Source organism: Brassica napus, chromosome C4 (genome assembly GCF_020379485.1).
Source record: "Brassica napus cultivar Da-Ae chromosome C4, Da-Ae, whole genome shotgun sequence".
In the NCBI taxonomy this organism is placed as follows: Eukaryota; Viridiplantae; Streptophyta; class Magnoliopsida; order Brassicales; family Brassicaceae; genus Brassica; species Brassica napus.
Genome location: NC_063447.1, coordinates 40,230,035 through 40,250,486, shown reverse-complemented (window position 1 = coordinate 40,250,486; position 20,452 = coordinate 40,230,035). Strand labels below are relative to the sequence as shown.

Here is a 20,452-nt window from a genome sequence, read left to right as displayed (position 1 = left end):
GAAAAGAACTTTTCCAATTATTACTTTTGAGAATTGTTTTTTCCAACCATTTTTTGTGGAAAGTCAAATGTACGATCAAAACCATAAACGAGAAATAAAGCAGAGATAGATCATCCAACAAAAACAACAAAGGAAGGAAAAAACAGAGATCATTTCTTCCATCTTCTCCAATCCTTGCAGTGAGGGATCCTTTGTGTGTTATTACAATGTCGAACCAGACGTACAGATTCGGCTTCTTCCGTCGGAAGTATCATCACGCAGCTTCGGTGGCACCACCTGAGGTCAAGATCCTTTTCGAGAATTACTCCGAGAAAGGGGTCATGTCTGTCGATCATCTCCTTAGGTTTCTAACAGATGTTCAGAAACAAGATAAAGCGACGAGAGAGGAAGCTCAAGCGATCGTCAATGCCTCATCCTCTCTTCTTCATCGCAATTGTCTCCACCTTGATAATTTCTTTAAATATCTTTTCGGTGTTGACAACTCTCCTATCGCTTCTCATGAGGTAATACTCTCTTAACTTTTCTTACAGAGATTAATGATCCTTGAAATGTTTTTTTTTTTTTTTTTTTTGCAGGTTCATCAAGACATGGATGATCCATTGTCACATTATTTTATATTCACGGGGCATAATTCGTATTTAACGGGTAATCAGCTGAGTAGTGACTGCAGTGAAGTACCTATAATAGAAGCATTGCAAAAAGGTGTCAAGGTCATTGAATTGGATCTTTGGCCAAACTCTGATGAAGACGGTATCGATGTTGTTCATGGAAGGTATAATTAATGCAACTGAAACATTTCATTGATTGGTCAATGAATGAATCAGGGTTAAGTGGTTGTTGTTCTATTCTTGTATATCAATTAAAATGAATTGTACATATCCCATGTAGGACTCTCACGTCACCTGTGGAGCTGATCAAATGTCTTAGAGCTATTAAAGCGCACGCCTTTGATGTATCTGATTATCCCGTTGTTGTAACTCTTGAAGACCATCTTACTCCACAACTCCAGGCTAAAGTTGCTGAGGTGTGTGTGTGTGTGAGCTTATTTTGCGGTTCTGTGATGATAACATTAGATTTATTTTATCTTTTATCTTTGTTGTGTTAACCTTAGATGCTTACTGAAACATTTGGAGACATGTTGTTTGCTCCTCCTCCTGGAGAATGCTTAAAGGAACTCCCATCGCCCGAGTTTTTGAAAAAACGTATTCTTATTTCAACCAAACCTCCCAAAGAGTATAAGGAATCAAAACATGAGCATGTTGTGAACAAAGGTAACAACATTTCAGATGGTGGTGACAAGGTTTGTGAAGCAACACATCATGTTCGTTTAATTTTGTGGGTTTTTCATACGTCAAGTTATTTTTATATATAGTTCTTTCTTGTTATAGAATGTTTCAGAAGGAGATGAGGATGAAGATGACGACGAGGATGATGAAGTAGATCAGGTTACGAAGAGTGCAGCACCGGAATACAAGCATCTGATTGCAATCCAAGCTGGGAAACCGAAAGGCGGAATGACTGAATGTTTGAAAGTGGATCCTGATAAAGTACGACGGCTTAGCTTGAGTGAAGAACAACTTGAAGATGCATCAGAAAAATATGGCACACAGATTGTGAGGTATCCTCATGAATTCTTGCTAGCTAATATTTCTTCAGAAAAAAAAAGGTTACTATGTGAACATATTCAGCTGCCTTCGGTCACGGTTTTAATAATAATAAAAAAAAAAACAACATATTCAGTTGCACTATGTTTTAAGAAACTGAGCTAATTATGAAGTAATGTAGGTTTACTCAGCAGAATGTGCTTCGGATTTACCCAAAAGGAACTAGAATTATGTCATCAAACTACGACCCTCTGGTTGGTTGGAGCCATGGTGCTCAAATGGTTGCTTTCAATATGCAGGTTTCCTCTTCATTGTGTTACATCTCCAACTTCTCCTCATTTTCCCATTCTCTTACAATAGATCAAATCATAGTTGCACGAAAATTTGGAATTCTTGATATGACTTTTCCTTGTACAGGGACAAGGAAAATCATTGTGGATAATGCGAGGAATGTTTAGAGCGAACGGAGGATGTGGCTACGTCAAGAAACCCGATATTCTGCTAAACAACAACGCTGTATTTGACCCTCAAGCTTCATTACCTGTAAAAACAACACTAAGGGTCAGTGACTATATCATCTCTGTTTTGTTAAAAAAACTCATGAAGTTATAATGTTTTTTTAATTTCTTTACACATCTTTTAGGTAACTATATACATGGGAGAAGGATGGTATGATGATTTTCCCCGCACACACTTCGATAGTTATTCCCCACCTGATTTCTATGCCAGGGTGTGAAACTCTCACCATAAGTTTTAGCTTCCAGGCTGAAACTGATACAATGTTTCGGATTGATTTTCTCAGGTCGGAATTGCTGGAGTTCCCGTGGATACTGTAATGAAGAAGACGAAAACCTTAGAAGATGATTGGATACCAGCTTGGGAGGAGGTTTTTGAGTTTCCGTTAACAGTTCCACAGCTTGCTCTTCTGCGTATAGAAGTACTTGACTATGACATGTCGGAGAAAGATGATTTTGGAGGTCAAACTTGCTTGCCAGTTTGGGAACTGAGGCAAGGAATACGTGCCGTTCCTCTGCATAACGAGGATGGGGTCAAGTGTAGATCGGTGAAGCTTCTTGTGCGGTTCGAGTTTGTGTAATTATGCAGCTTGCAAGGATGGTTTTCGATTTTAGCGCTTGTTACGGTTCATGGTTTTGTGCTGGTTTAATAAAGTTTGTGACATTCACTTGCATGCACATCTTAAAGTATGTTTATAATTTCTCAAAAATAAATATATATATCAACAACAATTTTGTGTGATACACTTCGTGTATTGTTCTACTCGCCAAGATATTCCAGCCTGATTATACAAGAACAAGTTTTCTGTGACACTATGATGTGTCATTCAACTCGGTGAGGGACTAAACCAGTCCAGGCAATTTGACATTAGGGTGAAAGTTCGTCCGTCGGAATGATTTCATTTTGCTCCTCCATGTGTTTCTTCTATAACCAGCCTAATTGCTTCGCCGTGGATATACGAAAATATGACTTTATTGGCAATCCATTTGTAAAGTTTACCATCTATTGGGGGTTTGGGCTAACACAATGCTTGGTCGTTTGGGCTACCGGATAAACATAGATGATGTTTAAAGAAGCCGGTAGACAGGTTGTGAAAACTTTCGGAGTCCCTTGAGCCTTAAGAACCACGTCAAAACCGGTCCGTTAAGACTTTCCACAAATAATTGATAGTATCCTGCATCTTTCTCTTCGGTAAAATGTGCTTATCCCATAGCTATGTTCAACGCAGTCATGTTATCACTAGGATCAGATTCCCTTGGGAAAGACAAAACATTTAGCTTATCTGAACGTCTAACTCGGATTCCGGTGATCTTTTTCGTGAAGGGGGAATTTTGCGTTGCAGCAAGAACATGCTCTTATTTCAGAAGTCGAACTTGTTGGTGGATGGATTGTTTAAGAGAGATCCAGTATTGGTTTTTGGAGAACATCGATTTGTTGAGTCGTTGTTGCTCTTTGACCCGTTGGATTGATGTTCATCTGGAAGAGTCGTCTCCTTGCAGTTTCAGGTTCTTGATCATCAGCGGCAGGTGGTGCGTAAGCAGTGACTAGGACATCTAGGCGCTCGTTGGTTGCTTTATTGTATGTATCTTGTTGATTAAGATGTTCCAAGGTTTGCATCATGGTCATCATGGTGGTGAGATCTGCGACCGGCGGGGTAGCACCCGTGCCAGTTTGAGTATTATCGTCTCCAATCATCTTTGATCTTTTCGGCGTTGCTTTTTAATTTCTTACCGACGGCGCTAGTTGTTTAATTTGAAAAAAAAAATTATGGTAGTTACTTGTTAAGTCTGTTGTTGGGCACGCACATGGTTCAGTTTTATTCTCTTTCTTGTTTATGCCTTGTTTGTGCTAATTGCTTTTATAGAATTGCCGTCTCAAATCTAGACATTTACCTAAATAGGAAGAACGCAATCTAAGGTTCACAACAAAAATTTGCTGCATCATAAATTTTATTCTATAAATAGTTAATTGCGCTTTTGTTTTTTTTGGACCTTTTTGCTGTCAACTTAAAAATTGTATTGGATATTTAAACCATTTAGCCAGCTTGGATTAGAAGTTTTTTTTTGAAGAGATTGGACTAGAAATTCTTACACAAAAATAATATATATAGATATATGATGATTACATATTTTAGGTGTAAATTGAAAATTACAAGAAAATACAAAATCAGAATGTAAAAAGCTTAAGATATTCGTTCACCATAATCCTGATTTTGCTTGAAATCGATGATAATAAATACAAGTATATTATTTTGGATGAAAATAACTTTTGTTTACACTTTGAAAATTTTAATTTAAGAAACCTCCAATATGTATCTTGTAAGAATTTTTTTTATTTAAGAATATATTTTATTGAATATTAAATGATGAATAAGTTGTATCTGGACAAGGAGTGGAACACAACAGGTATACATGTAACTTTATAAATACTAGAGCCTTTTCCCGGGCTACGCCCGGGTTTATTTTCCTAAAATTTTAATTTATTTTAAAATATTATTTATATTTAAATATGTAATTTATATTGGAAATTTTGACAAATATAAATTATTAAAATGAAGTTTCACATCTTAGAATGTAAAACTTAAATAATGATAAAACACATATTATATTATTTAAATTAGTATTACAGTAAAAGTAAAATTAGTTAAAATTTCAATAATTTAAAAGTTTGATTTCTTAATTATTTTGTTCATTCTATCTGATTCGTATTGTATAATTAGTGACTAAAAGTTTAAGTTCTTCCCAATAAAATCAATCTCTCTAGAAATACACATGAAAAATAATATTGTTGGATCTAATAATTTTATCAGCTTGATAAAAGGTAAACAGTTGATTTATTAAATATTTTCAGAAATTTCATAAATGTTGTTAGGGGTAATTGGTAAGTGCTCTGGGTATTTTCTACTGTTCTTTTTATTTTTACAACATTTTAATTTATCAATTATTTTTTTTAAGAAAATAATTTAAAAACTATAGCCCAAAGCTAAATTAGTAATTATATTGGTTTTGGAAATCATTTTAAAAAGATATATACATTCAGTATTGGAAAGTAATTAATATAAATTTATGTCAATCTAATCTAAAGTCACAGAAAACCATGGATAATGTATATTCGAAAAGCTGGCAAAAGTAGATTCTGGAAAACCATGGATAATGTATATTTCTGAGAAAATATCAGAGTGAATTTGATCAAGCAGATTCGAAACAGATGCTAAGAAAGTAGATTTATAAGGGAAAAAATAGTGAGGAAGATGAAAAGAGTCCATTGAATGGGTTCAATTAAGAATTGATGAGTGTAGATAGTGGTGAAGTTATTGTTTGAAACGCATCTGGAGAGAGTAGCAATGGAAGATATCGAAGCTAGAAAATGGAAGGGGAAACCGAAAAAAGAAAACACGAACGAAATTAAGGTTGAGTTCTGCAATTTCTTTTTCACTTGGACAATCTGTAGGGCCTAAAAAAAACGAAGAAGCCCAAAATCATTAACAACAAAGCCCTAAACGAAACAAAAGAATCCAACGTGGACGATGGAAGCAATTTAACTGGCCGAATTTTTGAATTGTTAGATTTGTCTTTTTAATTTGTATGTCAATTTCTATTTTTTACAATTTTTGTACTTTTTCATTATAAATTTAGAGTAGTCATTTTTTGTTTTATTTCAAATTAATATTTTACTGTTGTTTTGTTTTATTTATTGTATATATGAAAAAATTTCCTTAAGCCGTATCAAATTTATTTATTTGGTTATATAATAGGTTATTATTATTTGAAACCAATAGTGCGGAAGACAACAATTAATATGATAAATATGAGGAATTGACATTGCGTATTAATTTTTTCATATTATAGTTGTGTATCTTTGATTCATTTACTTGAAAATGACTAAAATATCACTTTAAGTCAATGCATGGCAAAAACAATTCTGATCAAGTTACACAGTTAATAATTTTGTTCTAGGTTTACATTAACATTTTCCAATTGACTATTATATACTTATCTTAGGAAATAGAACTGAGATCATTTTTAAAATGTGTGATAATATAATATTGAATTTCAATAAAACAAATTTAGCAATTTCTAATATATCAGGATTTAAAAGTCTGTTTCTAACATATAATAGTGTACTATATTAATTCTAAAACAAATATTGTTTGCATATTATTTTAAAACAATTTAGACATTTTTTTGTAGTTTTCTCTTAATATAATTTTTTAGACATTTGATGCATTAACCAATTGGCCAGCAATGAGTGTTATTCTTCCATGATCACACACCTAAAAGGACTAACAATGTTTAAGGTGAATGTAATGTTTTTATAATACTAATTATGTTTCATTTTAATTGTCATTTTCGATTTGTGCATACAGATGTAAAAAAAAAATTAATTTTGTATATTACTAAAATAAAATATCATTAGTTATACACTTAATCACATTTCAATCAGTAAAAAATAGACTGAAGAATACAAAAATCATATAACATATAAAGTTAATCAATTATGTATTTAAATTCTAAAACAACATTTATCTTGAAACAAACAATTTACTCTACAACAACAATTAAATTAAAATGAAAATAGTAGTAATTTTTGAATTTCATAAGAGATTATATCAAAAAAAATTTTAATATGTACTTTTATACTCAATTAAAATATAATTGCTTAAAACTTCATTTACCATAAATGTTAAATTTTCTTACATTCACAATAATTAAATTTTTCGTACATTCACAATAGTTACATATATATTAAAATGAGAGTCAAGTGTGTATAATTGATTTTACACCAACTACTAATCTAAAACTCTAATATACTACTCCCTCTGTTGCAAATCATATATGTTTTACAATTTTTACACATATTAAATCTTATTTTTGTGAATATATATTTATTTAAGTCTTAGTTATAAATATATATTTTGTGATTTATATTTCTTATAATTCTAAACCGGTAAGAAGTCAAGAAATGCAATTAGTATTTGAAATTTAGAATTTATCATTATTAGTTAATAAAATGTATTGAAAATACAAAAATGTATCTTTGAAAAAAAAAATTTCCGCTAAAACATACAGTTTTATGTGTATAATTGAAAGTCTCATAATCTTAACGAAAACTTGAACTTTTATGATTTTGAATATTAAAAAAACACGTGGACCCAATAACGTTTTCAAATTTACAAATTCCCTTCTGTAATACAAAAAATATTCTCCTTCGAGTGGAGATTATTTAAAAGTAATAGTAGTAGAAAACATTTGTTTTGAACAATCTTTTTTGTCCAGGGGATTGATTATGTGTATTGTTCAAACCTTTTGGTCTTTTTCTCGGATCTCAATCTTTTTATTATTATTCTTTCTCTTTGATTCCTTTCCTCGATCCAACCTGCTACTACAGTTTCTTATTATGCAAAATCAAACTACTTCTGAAGATTTGTTTAGCATATTAAGACATTCACAACTCCTTTAGTATCGGGAAAACGTTTTAATAAACGCAGTGGACAATCAACCCATTTGATTTGATTTTAAAGAAAAAGATAAATGGTAGCAACATTCATTCGACTTCATCGATAACATATCAACGATCTTTCACTTTTATTAAGCTTTAAAGTTTCAAAAGATGCAACAACGTCACTGACACAAACTCTATTGACAAACAACATGCTATGTGCAACTGAGATACTAAGGAAATAACTAAAACATAAAGCACTTTTACTACTTGTCTTCTCATACTTGTTTGGGGAAGCTCAGAGTCGTGGGCTACGTCCATCGTTTTGGTTGATCTGCATAGAGGAGAAGAGATATAGACAAAATCTGCAAGGACATGGTAAGAAGCTTAGATCTGCTGCATCCATCTCTTGAGGGCATATAAGACATGCATTCATCACATCATCACCTTATTTCTTCTGATCATACTTCATATTTTTTCTACTTAAATTGTGATGAATTGCCTTTTCTGGTGAAGCTTCTTGGTGGCACTTGCACTCTCCTGCTCTTCTTCATATTGCTGCAGAGAAGCAATGAATATTGTGATATTTTGACATTAGCACAAGAGAAAAGACATAGCAATAAACAACCATTATCATTGCACAAAATCAGACATATATTATCTGGTGGGATCCACTTACTCGGCAAATAATAATACCGAAGACGACATCCCCTAATAAGGAACTTATATTATTGATATTAAGAACAAACATACATAAATTAACAGATTTATATATACATGTTGAGTAGGCTAGATTACAGAGAACGATGGTTATCAATTTGAGGGGTTTTAAATTATGAGAAAATTTGGCTGTGCAAATAGCCAGAGAAAAAGTGTCAGAAATAAAATTGTAGCATATACTAAGACCTCTTGGAACAGAGAATTACCATGTCTCCCTCACTGCGTATAGCACAGTTTAAGATTTGTTTCACACCTTAGCTAGCTCCATCAGTGGAGAATATGAGTTTTGGATCACTGAGATATGAAAATAACAAACAAAAGGCTTGAGCTGGCTTTCCTTTTACAACAAATACATTCCATGAAAACAAAACTGAAAGCTGGTTTTCCTTTTACAACAAATACATTCCATGAAAACAAAACTGAAAGCAATCACCTGGGATACCCATCAAGTCATTCAATGAACTCAGCAACCTCTTTCCTAGCTTCCAGAAGGCCTCTTGAGTCACTGTAAGCACCTGATGACACACATAGAAAGGAAATAAAATTTTGATATTTCCTCACGAAACCTTTGCAAAGAAAAGATAATGCTCAGCTCTTGGAAATATCATTCATACCTTCAGGTTTATGGAGTACCTGGGGCAGTTAACTCACCAGGCTACCAATACGGGCAACTGAATCAAAACATCCCTGTTGGTCACAGTTATACAACGGTACAGGGCTATTCAGTTCCAGGAAGTCATATTCAATCTCCCTACCCTTCAGCTAGCGCAGGTCCTACGCCAAAGCAGTCCCATATAATTGTCCAGACTCCTCAGTATATGCAGAGTAGTGATTCATCCTGATGGCTAAAATTATATATAATTAGATATATATATATATATATATACGTGGTGAAGAAATGTCAGCAGCTTATGTAATATTCAACCCAAATTAGTCCTAAACGAACTGAAGATCACATGCTTCATTGTAAGTCTCTTTTTCTAGATTAAAGCCAATATGTAAAAGCACAAGATGATCCAAAAGTGTATACCTTTTTAGAGATGCGAGGGTAGGGAAGATAATGTTCCTTCTAGGGAAAACTCACCACTTACGGCATACTGACACTTCTTCATGTTTTCATTCAGAGATCATATTCGACAGACATTTATCTTCACACCTTACAGCAATCGCTACGGCACTTTAACCTTATCGAGAAAAACTAAAAAATTGTGAGAAGACTGGATCAAGCGAATCGACATGAAAACTACAAAGCGACGGCTTTTCAAATAGGTTATCAACACCATTGAAGGAAAAAAGAAATTGATCATCGCCATAACTTTAGATTCGAAATACTAATTCAGATTCGGGTGGACCTGGTGAGATGTCCTTGAAATACAAACTACAGAGACTTACCGTGGAGACATGGGACTTTCAGTTGGATTTTGTTGCCAAAGCTTCCGGAAAGAAACTCTGATGACATCAAAAGAGAGAGAGAAGAGAGAGAGAGAGAGAGAGAGAGAGAGAGAGAGAGAGAGAGATTAGAGATAACTCTTACGAATATGGATCAATGGATCGCTTACGGATTTGGATGGCTTGAGGATTGAAGCCATCCTGATTGGCTCCTCGAGAAGGAGATGGCTCGAATGCATCTTTGGTGAGTAAAGAGAGAGATCTCAGATTAGCGACGACGGCGAACGGAGAGAAAGATGTGTGACGGCGAACGGAGAGAAAGATGTGTGAAGTTTGGTTTGATTTACTTTATGCGATTGAGATTAGACTGTCAAATCTTTTCTTTTAAATCCAAATGTTTTCAATTCTTCAGGTTTCATATCGGAGAAAACGAAGAGGTGGAGAGGAAGATGATGAGTTCATGTGGCGTCAACTTCAGTTTTCATTTGTCGATTTGGGCAAAAAAAAGCAAGCCCAAACGTGATGGGTAAGTCCAAATTTAATTACATATAAATTACCTTGCCCAAATTTACACCCAGCTGACGTGTTTTAAAAAAAAACATGATTGGTTGAATTTATTTGAGGACGTGGACACCTTAAGAGAGCTTTATTAATCCCTTTTAGTATAGGATAGATGGTTATCAGGTTATATTTAATTATTACAATTAAATTAGAAAAGTAATTAAAAGTTAATTAGCTAACTTTCATGTGCAGCACTGCATGATGCGATATTCCACATTACATTGCTTCTTGTTTCTCCTCTACTCACATGTTACGGCTTTGGCTATTAATATAACTTATTTTTTAACTTTATTATGTACGAAAACAAACTAATATGAATGATTCCCAAAATAGGTAATGTGACGTGTTTGCCATTTCCCGAAGCTTAAAAGCATTTTAGTTTTGTCATGTAGTCGCCTTAACCAATGGTAAAAAGAATATTTCGAAAATTTATTTATTTAAAATACAGAGAAGAATCTAACGCACATCGTGACAAAAAAAAAAAAAATCTAACGCACATAGTTCAACTAATCAAAGAGTTTAAGAACTTTCATTTTCGAATCTCATGTCTGGGTTCAGAGAATCCGTAAACTCACATGGCAAACTCAGACAAATTGACTGTAACAAAGCACTAATGCTACTACGTATGCTCTTTTGAAACGTCTGAGTGTCTAGCTTGCCGAGATTCTATACGGGTCTCAACAAAAGTAATGATAAAAATGAAGTTTCATTTTTATTTTAATTACTATTTGAGGCAATTGAAAATAATTGAAAATGAAAAACGAGTATTCGGCTAAAAACCAAGAGATGATAAAATATATTCTCTGTTTTTAGTAGAATATGTTTTTTTTTTACCAGACTATTTTATTAATCACTTGACGTGGTCTGGATAACCAGACAACCAATAAAACATAGATCTTTATATAAAGATCTCGCAGTTCTAGCTAAATATTTTGCGCTCGTGGAATATGAATGATTTTGAAGTCCGGAAACATATTTTCAGAGTCTCTTTCCTCTCCAATTTTGTTGGAAAGCTTAGCCAAGCGTTGGGCTCCTTAATCATGGCAATCAGATCTTTGCAATCCGTCCCAAAACTCTGACATGTTGAATGTTGGAGCATACTCTCCATCGTCCATCGTAGTGCTTCCGCTTCCGAATGCAAGGCTCTCGCCATGGATAATTTTGTGTCACCAAAAGTTGAACCTTCCCCAAGTTGCCCATTCAAACCCATCCACACCCACTGAATTGTGATGTAGATGTCCAAGACTCATCTATCATGCATATATTACCCAAGCTTAAGACTTGGGGTTCCTCAATAATGTGATCTTGTGGAATAGGTAGCACCATCTCGTTTGCGTTGAATCAGGCTTGACACTCACTCTCGACAATGTTGTTCTTTCTCCAGAATAGATAATCCATATTAGCATAAACACTCGGCACCAAAAAGATATCAGGACTTGTGGGTGTTGCTGATAGGGACCAAGCTTGTAGAGCTGGCGGGCATGAGTAACAAAGTTCTGGTTCTCCACATCGCGGACAATAGTTATCGCATCTCATATTAAGTCGTATCAAATTTTTCGTTACTGCCATATGATCTGTTATCAATTATCATATAAGATTGACATATTTTATTAGGCGCTTTTATCGTCCAAGCAAAGGCTTGAATCTTAGTTATATTGGGCTCCAGTACCTCCTTAATCTTCTTCAGCCTTCAATAAGTTCTGAACTACCCAATATCCAGATTTAACCGTGTACTAGCCATTTTTAGTGTAGTTCCAACATAATGTGTCACGGCGATGAGTTGAGCTTATGGCCAAACTTCTTATGAAAGGTATATCAGCAGGGGCAACATAATCCTCCAGTAGTCGAACATCCTATTCCTTCGATTCTTGATCAATAAGGTCGCTGATTCTCATGTTCGGGTGCAAAATTGAGGCTGAAGGGCGAGCCGGTCTAGCTGGTGTTGTAGGGATCCAAGGATCCTCCCACACCTTGACCTCATATCCAGAATGTATCTTATGCCTAATTCCCAATAGCAGTAGCTTTCGAGCAGCTGAAATACTGGTCCACACATAGGATGGGCTGCTTACAGAGATTATTCGTAAAGGCGAACTCATTTTGTAGTATCTTCCCCTCAAAACACGAGCCACTAACGAATCAGGGTATTGAATTAGCCTCCATAGTTGTTTTGCTATTAAAGCCATGTTGAACTCATGGATCATATGGAAACCAATCTCGTCCTCCTCCCTTGGTAAACATATATTTTCCTATTTGGCCCAATGAATTCCTCTCTTTGGAGGATTTGAGCTCCACCAGAATTAAGCAATGGCACTCGCGAGGTTCTCACATATCTCCAGTGGGAGCAAGAAGCTATGTTTTAGTAGAATATGTTTTAGAGAAGATTTTATGTTTAAACTGATGTTTTCAGTTTTAATGTAAGATTTATTAACTTCTTATATTAAATGAACTTTATATATACTATAGATTTTTTATCGGTTGAAATGTGGTTAAATATATAACTAATAATATTTTTGTTTATAAACTGTATTAAATTGAATATTTTTAATTTATGTGCACAAACATAAAAAGTCAAGTAAGAAAACTAGACAAAAATATTATTTTCGTATGTTTTGTGATAAATATGCATTCTTGAAGTGTTCAATCTACATTATACATATAAAAGCAGCATTGCTATTGTTTTTTATTTTTTATTTTTTTTTTGAGAAAAGGCTTACATTGCTATTGGGTTTTGTTTTAACGTTTTGAACCAAATAGTGTTGAAGTCTATGATGTGCACATCTCTATAGAATTTTTTTTCCCAAGACTAAATTAGAACTTTTTATAGTGAAGTTTGAATATCTGAATACAACTGATTTTCACTAAATTAGAAATTTATTATAGTGAATTTCTGTAGATTTATTAATACAACTGATTTTCACTAAAATCTGTTTGTCATCCTCTTTTTCCTAAATTAATGAACGACGAATGCGTTCACTATAATCAAATGATGTTTGCTGTTTGGACAAATATTCTTCGTTGTATATGTATATGTATCCTTTTCAAAAAAGATTCTTTCGAATCAGTAAATAGAAATAGTTGTAGGACTAAGATTGTATGGAGATGCAAAGTAAGTCTGATGGCCATTAGAAATTTAGTCTTTTTTTTGTTAAATTAGAACGAATCTGCTCCCGGTGGTAAAAGGGTTGGAGCTATAACTTGCGTCACAGAGGCTTGATTCGCATTGAAAAAAATTATTTACAATATTTTGTTCCCGGCAAAAAAGTGAAAACATATTTTTAAAAAGAAATTTAGTATTGATATGAGTCGTTTACAAGAATTTGGATATAAGAACAAATAAAAATCTGGCGACTTGAGTAAAGTGTTTTTTTTTTAACTTACTTGAGTAAAGTTTCTAAATAGAATTGGATGTCTCCTATCATTCATCTTGTTCTTGTAACTCAAAATTTTGTTTGCCGTCTCCATTTATGAGTCAAAAATGTTTCATTATTCATTTGAATAAATCTTCAGTTTACTCAAAAATAAATTCTCCTTTGTTCTTTTACAAGACGATGCTTTAAGGTTGGGCACATAGACTAAAAACAATAATTTTCATATAATTTAAAATAAATATTATATATACATTCACTTAAGCACATTTTGACCAATAATAAAATAGATTACATAGTATAAATTGTCTTTTAACATAAGAATATTAATTTTTATAGTAAAAGCATCTCTAAAATGTCATGTAAAAAGAAACAGAGAGGTTATTGAATAGACCATATAGATTTTAACTGTGTCTTTTATTTCATACAAAACTAAGTTCGATGCTCAATTGTAGGGAACATGAAATGTTCAATTTATACCTAAACTTTGAAAAAGTTCTAATAGCATACATATTATTTAATTTTTGACAAAATTATACTTAAACTCATCATCAGCCACATCATTTAATTTTATTGATATTTAAATACACGACATGTCAGAAATTTTACTGACAAGTATGTCACATGTACAATGACAATGACTTTAAAAAATACAACATAGTCATTTTATAAAAAAAAAACTAAAATTTTAAAATAGTCATTTTGTAAACAATAAATTTAAAACAAGATAATAGTTTCATAAAAGTAAAATTTAAAATAAAAAGTAATTGTTGTAAACTTTAAATGTTATAAATAAAATAACCAAAAACAAATTAAAATGAGTAACTTTTATCTCATATTAAAGTTATGTCTTCACTGTAATGTTTTAATCATAATGTTTTTTCTCGTGTTACTCTCGATTAATCTTAGGTATGTTTTTATGTTGACATAATGAACGTGAAACTATATATACTAAAACATACATATTGCAACGACATGCTTAATGTAGACATATCACTAATTCAATTTTGACATCTTTATAACCAAAATACCGTAATGTAAGTAACCAATACTAACTTGATTTAAAATAGTTAAGGCATAGCACTATGCTTTTCTCTGATACAAATTAATTGTAAATCCCATGATAATAAACCAAACCAAATCAATAGTCTAAATTAATTTTAAATTCCATGATATTACATCTTATTAGATGGAACCTACTACAATTAAAGGGATTATCAAATCAATAAAACCCCAATTCTAAAAGGATTCTCTAAATTGCATTAACAACTACCAAATTCAAAGAAATAATTTAATCTAATAACATAGTCAATATGAGTATGTATTGTTGATGACAAAAAAAAAAAAATTTAATCTAATATTCACAATATAATACCTTTCAAATACTTAACAGTGACTAAAATGAAATAGTAAATATATTCAGTGATTTGAATATAAACAAAGATGTACTACATTTATTTGGTTCTATAAATACAGAACATACAGATAATTTCAAAAACATTGAAAATATTATAGATAATAATAATCCAGAAGTTCCTCATGTTTTTTAAACATTGCAAATAATTCAAGATGGTAAATAAAAACATGAGAAACACGTTCACTGTCATTCAGAAGAACGTAGGAACGGTGAAACTGATTGTGAAGAAGAAATAGTGTTTTAGTTTAACACACGATAGAGCTATCCAGAAGATGGAGTTTAGGAAATAAAAGTATAAAAAAAATAGATTTTTTTATTATTTTTCGTAGGTTACTCTTGATGAAGAATATTTTTAAATTAAAGTTAACATTCAATTAAAAAAAAATAGTGTATTCAAATCCGAACCAAATCCACAAAGAATTAAAACCCAAAATTTATATATACCAGAATAACACTTAAATTTCTTATTTCGAGAATCTGAAATCTAAATTGACTGATATTCAATCCGAATGAATACCTTAACTCCAACTCCTACTTCTTATGATCATGTATATTTCATTTTCTGTTACTGACACTAAATTTATATGAGATCTAGAGTTCCTTTTAATGGTAATCATGCAACATTACGTTTAAGATTATGTATTTGGCGTCATCAATTTATATTATACTTTTGATTTTTATTTTTGTTAATAACTTTTGATCTTTATATCATTTTATATAGCTACCTTCTTTTAAAAAATAATCTTCCTGAAAGTATTTGTTTTTAGAGATGATGTAATTACGAATATCGTATACAAAAACCAACTTGCTAATTTATACTGATTAAGAAATTGAGACAACGACAAAAACTGATTTTCTTTACCAAATTATCATATATTGGCTAGACTTAGTCATTAGAAATCTGGATAATTAACATGGTTAAGAAATTGTCTTCACTAAACCTTTACTGATTAAAGTCGATTATAAACATATAACTTCACCATTTTTGCATTTACCCATATATTTGCAAGTTCATACAAGACATATATATTAGTATCATATAATAATCATTGATATATTCCACCGAAGATAAACATTTTCTTTAGCAATTAGTATCATGATGTATAGCGGTTGAGAAACACTTTCGAGCGAGAGAGATTCAAAGGGATATACAGTGTACAAGATGTGGAGCAACTGTGAAATCAATAAACCATGTATTTTTAAATATCCTCCGACAGTGCAAGTTTGAGCACTTTCTAAGATCCCATTGAACCCAGATTTTTTTCCTATTGAATCGCTCTTTACAAATATAGATCACTTGTTTTGGAGAGTGATTCCGCAACTGGAAGATCATCAATTAGTTTGGATTTCATGGTATATTTGGAAAGCTCGAAACAATAAAGTCTTCAGCAATTTGAACATAGATCACAATGATACTCTCACATTGACAGAGACATAATCAGTGTTGTCGGTCGAGGCACAATTAACATTTACTCACAGTATTACTCAATCCAGGTAGGTACTAATATCAACATTACCTAATATTCCGGAAAGATGGTGTTTTACGGATAGATCATGGAAAGAGAAGGAAAGTTACTCGGACAAGGTTAGTATAGTACGCTTGACGGATTTGATGGACTAATGGGCAAGAAACACCAGACCCAGTTTTTCTTCGCTTCACTCGGAACTAGAGGCACTCATTTGGGCAATGTAATATATGAGGAATTTACGGCAGTTTCATGTAACTTTTGCAACATATTGTTCTCAATTGGTAAAGATGGTTTCGGAACCAAGTGAAATGCCAGCTTTTGCAAGCTATCTAGAAAATATCAAAATCCTCAAAAGCAGTGTCAACCACTCAGAGCTCATCCATGTACCCAAGACGCAGAATACCAAGGCGGACAATCTCACACGAAATGCAAGGAAGTAATCATCGTTCGTCGTTCACATGGACTCTGAGTTACCGGTCTTGTTTGTAGAGTCTTATTTAAAATCATTATATATATATTCTCTTCGTTTATTTAAAGTGATGATTTTATTCAAATTTTAATTATGTTCCTAATTTTAATAAAATATTTTAGTTTATAATTTATTTTATTGTTTTTTCATTTAGTCATATTTACCTCCTGTTGATCAGCACTCTAAAATGTTTTATAATATTTTTTATTTAAAAAAAAACAATTCGTAAATCAGAATTTTATAAACTAATAAATATTTTAATTGTAATATTATTTATTTATAAAGTTTTTAATGATGTTCTGTTCTTCTGGTTCAGCCAAGGCGTCGAGGTGAGCCTTTCCAGTTTTATCGGCTCCATGAATCACTCGAAAGCTCTGTTTAGCTCGAGTGCTCGTTTTTAGCCAATAGGTCAAGTGTGTGCTGGACCCAGCAGTGGCGGCGAGTGGAGATTTGCGGTGTTGTGTTGCGTCGGTGTCGTCTATGGTTGTGGTGTTGTAATGCCTTCAGTCTCCGATTCAGTTGGTCTCTTCTTCCTGGCGCTAGTTCTGGTCAACATCGGTGAAGCTTGTCGATATGTTTTCTTCGGTGTTGCTCGTTTTTTATTTGTGCTCGTTGGTCCATTGTCAATGGGTTCAACGCTTTGGACATGGTTAAGATTATCGGCTTTGGTTATCAAAGTTTGAGCTTGGTGTTGAGTGTAGTGGTTTTCATATGGTATGGGATCCGCCTGCTTCTCATCGGTGACACCATTCGGAGTATCAATGCATCCCAGTGCCATGTGTGATGATTTGTGGTAGTGTGGTCTCTGGCCTTATTTGCAGGTCTTCGAGCTATATCAGTCTAGTGTCGCAGCCTACTTGGGTCCATCTTTTTGCAGGTCCGCTTTGATAGGTAGACTTTTATCGTTCTGACTCAACGGCTTTTGGCGTCAGAGGTGAAATTGTAAAGGCGGGCTTTCGGCATTCTCTTTTGGTTAATGTCTCTTTGCCCTCTCTCCTCTTGGTCGTCCTGCGCTTCATCATCGGTGAAGATTATGAGTTCCGATGAGCTCGTCGTGAACTAGCTACTCCGAATACTACATGAGAAGACCTCAGTGTCGGAGAAAACGAGGTGAATCTCTATTTCTTGTGAGCATCGTCAAAGGTAAAGAACATAGATTGATGCATTTGGTTATTAAACTTAGTCTAGCGGAACGCGCCGGAAAAATGGATCGAACGAAGCTAGATAACGAAATAATTTTTTTTTTGTGTTTTTGTGTAAGTCAAGCTTGTAATTGGATTTTTATACCCGAATTTTGGGTTGAAATAATATATTTAATTTTTCTTTTCTGAGTTGTGGTAGTCTTATGGTAAAAAAAAATCTAAAGCAATGCTAAACATGTAAGTCATCGCTTCGATTACAGGAAGGGAGTTATCATTTGTGTTGCAGACGATATGATACGATGTCATGCTTTAAACCTCAATTAGAAAATTTTTGGGATTTGGACTATTCGTCAATATCATCGGCTTAAACATCTAAAATTATTTGGACATCGGCTTAAACATCTAAAATTATTTTAAGAAATTAACAACTGTATTTAGTCCACATAAATTTATTTTAAAAACTCAATTCTAATTTATAATTCTATAATAAAACCATAATATTCTAAAAATGCAAATAAATCGCTAGAAATAACACATCCGGTCATATCATATCGTTTGACATGAAACTGTGTATAGATTGAACTTTTGTTTCATAACTTTTTCTCTCTTATAATTGTTCAACTACTTTATTTCCTCTCAAGCCTTACATATATTTATTTATATATTTCCTTAGAATTTTATTTCGATAATCCTTTCACAGAACGTCCCAATAGTCATCCCAAAGGGCAAAGTACGTATCATCTCAAATAGACGCCTATCTTACTTGTTTGATTCAAAACAACACCTCATATTTATGTTTGCTAAACATATTGAACCATTATGAAATATATTGTTACTAAAAACACTTATATCTTGATTAGTAATTAAGTTTAGTCAATGAATCTAAATTGAGTATATATAAGAAACTGAGAGCATTTTCGACTTCACTCCATAATTTACTGTAAAATAGAGTGAAAAATTAAATAATGAAGAAACAAAAAAGTGATTATTCCATTTATAGAGTAATTTTTTATTTTTAATTCAATATTCGGTTTCTCGCACTATTTTGCAATAAATTATGGAACTAGATTGGAGATGTCATGAGTTAGTGAATTTATAGAAGATAAAGCTAAAGATCAAGTGTCTCCACAGAAAAATTAAGAAACTGATATTTACATGCACATAAAAATTTATTGATGGGTGATTGAATTAATGTACAAATTTAAGAGGGTACTATCTGCAAGTAATTCATGAGGCTACAATGTTGTCTAATGAAAAACCAAACATAAATTGATGTTACTTAGACGACAGCCAACCCATGACTTCCGCATTAGTTGGATTCAATTAAAATTTAATTAGAGGCCAAAACTTGAACCTAATCATTGTATTTGGATGATAATATTAATAATTATGGGCTCACTAATTCTACGCATTTGTGGTGATTATATGTTATACTATTTATACGTGATTCATTAATAACATTTTATTCTCCTAACTATATATAATGTTATCACCAATATCGTTCAATAATGGTTTCTTGGTATCCCATCGTTCAAATAATTAGAACCACACAACTGTAAAATTCTTATTAGGAAATTTCATAACTTTTATTTTTTATTTGCTGGGACATACATTACATGCATACATAGGTACATACAAACATACATACAAATGAGTATATAACATGAAAGTGTTATATATTTTATTAATTTGTTATACACGGTAAGGTTATAACTTCTTCTTGTGAAAATTAACAATAGAAAAGTCACGGTCCCTGTGGTCCCAACCCTTACTCCTAGTTTTCGCCTTATAAACACCAAACCAAAGACAACTAAACAGGAGAGGAGAATAAACTGAACACAGTGTACTGTAAATTATTATTCATATATTGAAAAGAAGGCTTAATGCTTGACGATTAAGGTACTAAAAAGGTTTGAATTATATATATGCTTGGTTATCATTTTGAAAAAAATACAGGTCGAGTGCCCATAAGAAATTTTATTAGTAAGATACTAAACGGTATATTAAACAATATCCTTTATTTCGTGTGTGCGTATAAAGTAAAAACTGGTTTTTAAAATAATAGTATAAGATAGCTATATAAGTAATCATCAAATTACAAATATTTAACATATATATCAGTATGAACAAAAGTAGCAGCAATCGCTTAAATCATAGAGATAGATGTATATATGTTTATTGAAATTAATTATCCAAAGTAATAAACTGATAACAAGGAGAAACGACGTTTGTGTCCAACATTAAGGCAAAACACGCGTTTGTAGTCGCATGGTACGAGACATTCTGTGGATCTTTAAAAGATACCAGTTCGAATCTGTTGCTAACCTAGATAAACATGGTGCGTAACTACTATGGCTTTTC

At 32.6% G+C, this 20,452-nt stretch overlaps 1 protein-coding gene and 1 long non-coding RNA gene across 7 annotated transcripts; one reads left to right on the top strand and one right to left on the bottom strand.

Moving 5' to 3' along the window:
* Nucleotides 1-2,859, top strand: LOC106427003 (phosphoinositide phospholipase C 7). 2 transcript variants are annotated; one of them, XM_022701021.2, is made up of 9 exons: nt 1-503; nt 576-772; nt 889-1,024; nt 1,112-1,300; nt 1,389-1,618; nt 1,786-1,903; nt 2,022-2,165; nt 2,248-2,273; nt 2,407-2,673. In XM_022701021.2, exons 1-9 carry the CDS (start codon nt 207-209, stop codon nt 2,438-2,440), a joined length of 1,371 nt encoding a protein of 456 aa, XP_022556742.2. In that variant the 5' UTR covers nt 1-206; the 3' UTR covers nt 2,441-2,673. The 2 variants fall into 2 exon arrangements, with proteins under 2 accessions (XP_022556742.2, XP_013723187.2); XM_013867733.3 differs by having other exon boundaries at nt 4-503; nt 2,248-2,334; nt 2,407-2,859.
* Nucleotides 2,860-5,709: 2,850 nt separating this feature from the next.
* On the bottom strand, nt 5,710-11,654 carry LOC125585506. Of its 5 annotated transcripts, none has more exons than XR_007322441.1 (6): nt 9,672-11,654; nt 9,310-9,463; nt 8,894-9,117; nt 8,713-8,794; nt 8,486-8,573; nt 5,710-8,117 (listed from the first exon to the last, which is right to left on the bottom strand). It is a non-coding gene; the product is annotated as an uncharacterized LOC125585506 (long non-coding RNA). The 5 variants fall into 5 exon arrangements; XR_007322439.1 differs by having other exon boundaries at nt 8,894-9,124; nt 9,672-10,384; XR_007322438.1 differs by having other exon boundaries at nt 5,710-7,924; nt 8,007-8,117; nt 8,894-9,124; nt 9,310-10,381.
* Nucleotides 11,655-20,452: the final 8,798 nt, after the last annotated feature.

Coding starts and splice junctions, on each gene's coding strand:
- LOC106427003 (XM_013867733.3), top strand. CDS start 207: ATGTCGAACCAGACGTACAGATTCGGCTTCTTCCGTCGGAAGTATCAT. Junction 773..888: donor ATCGATGTTGTTCATGGAAG/GTATAATTAATG, acceptor TATCCCATGTAG/GACTCTCACGTCACCTGTGG. Junction 1,904..2,021: donor TGGTTGCTTTCAATATGCAG/GTTTCCTCTTCA, acceptor TTCCTTGTACAG/GGACAAGGAAAATCATTGTG.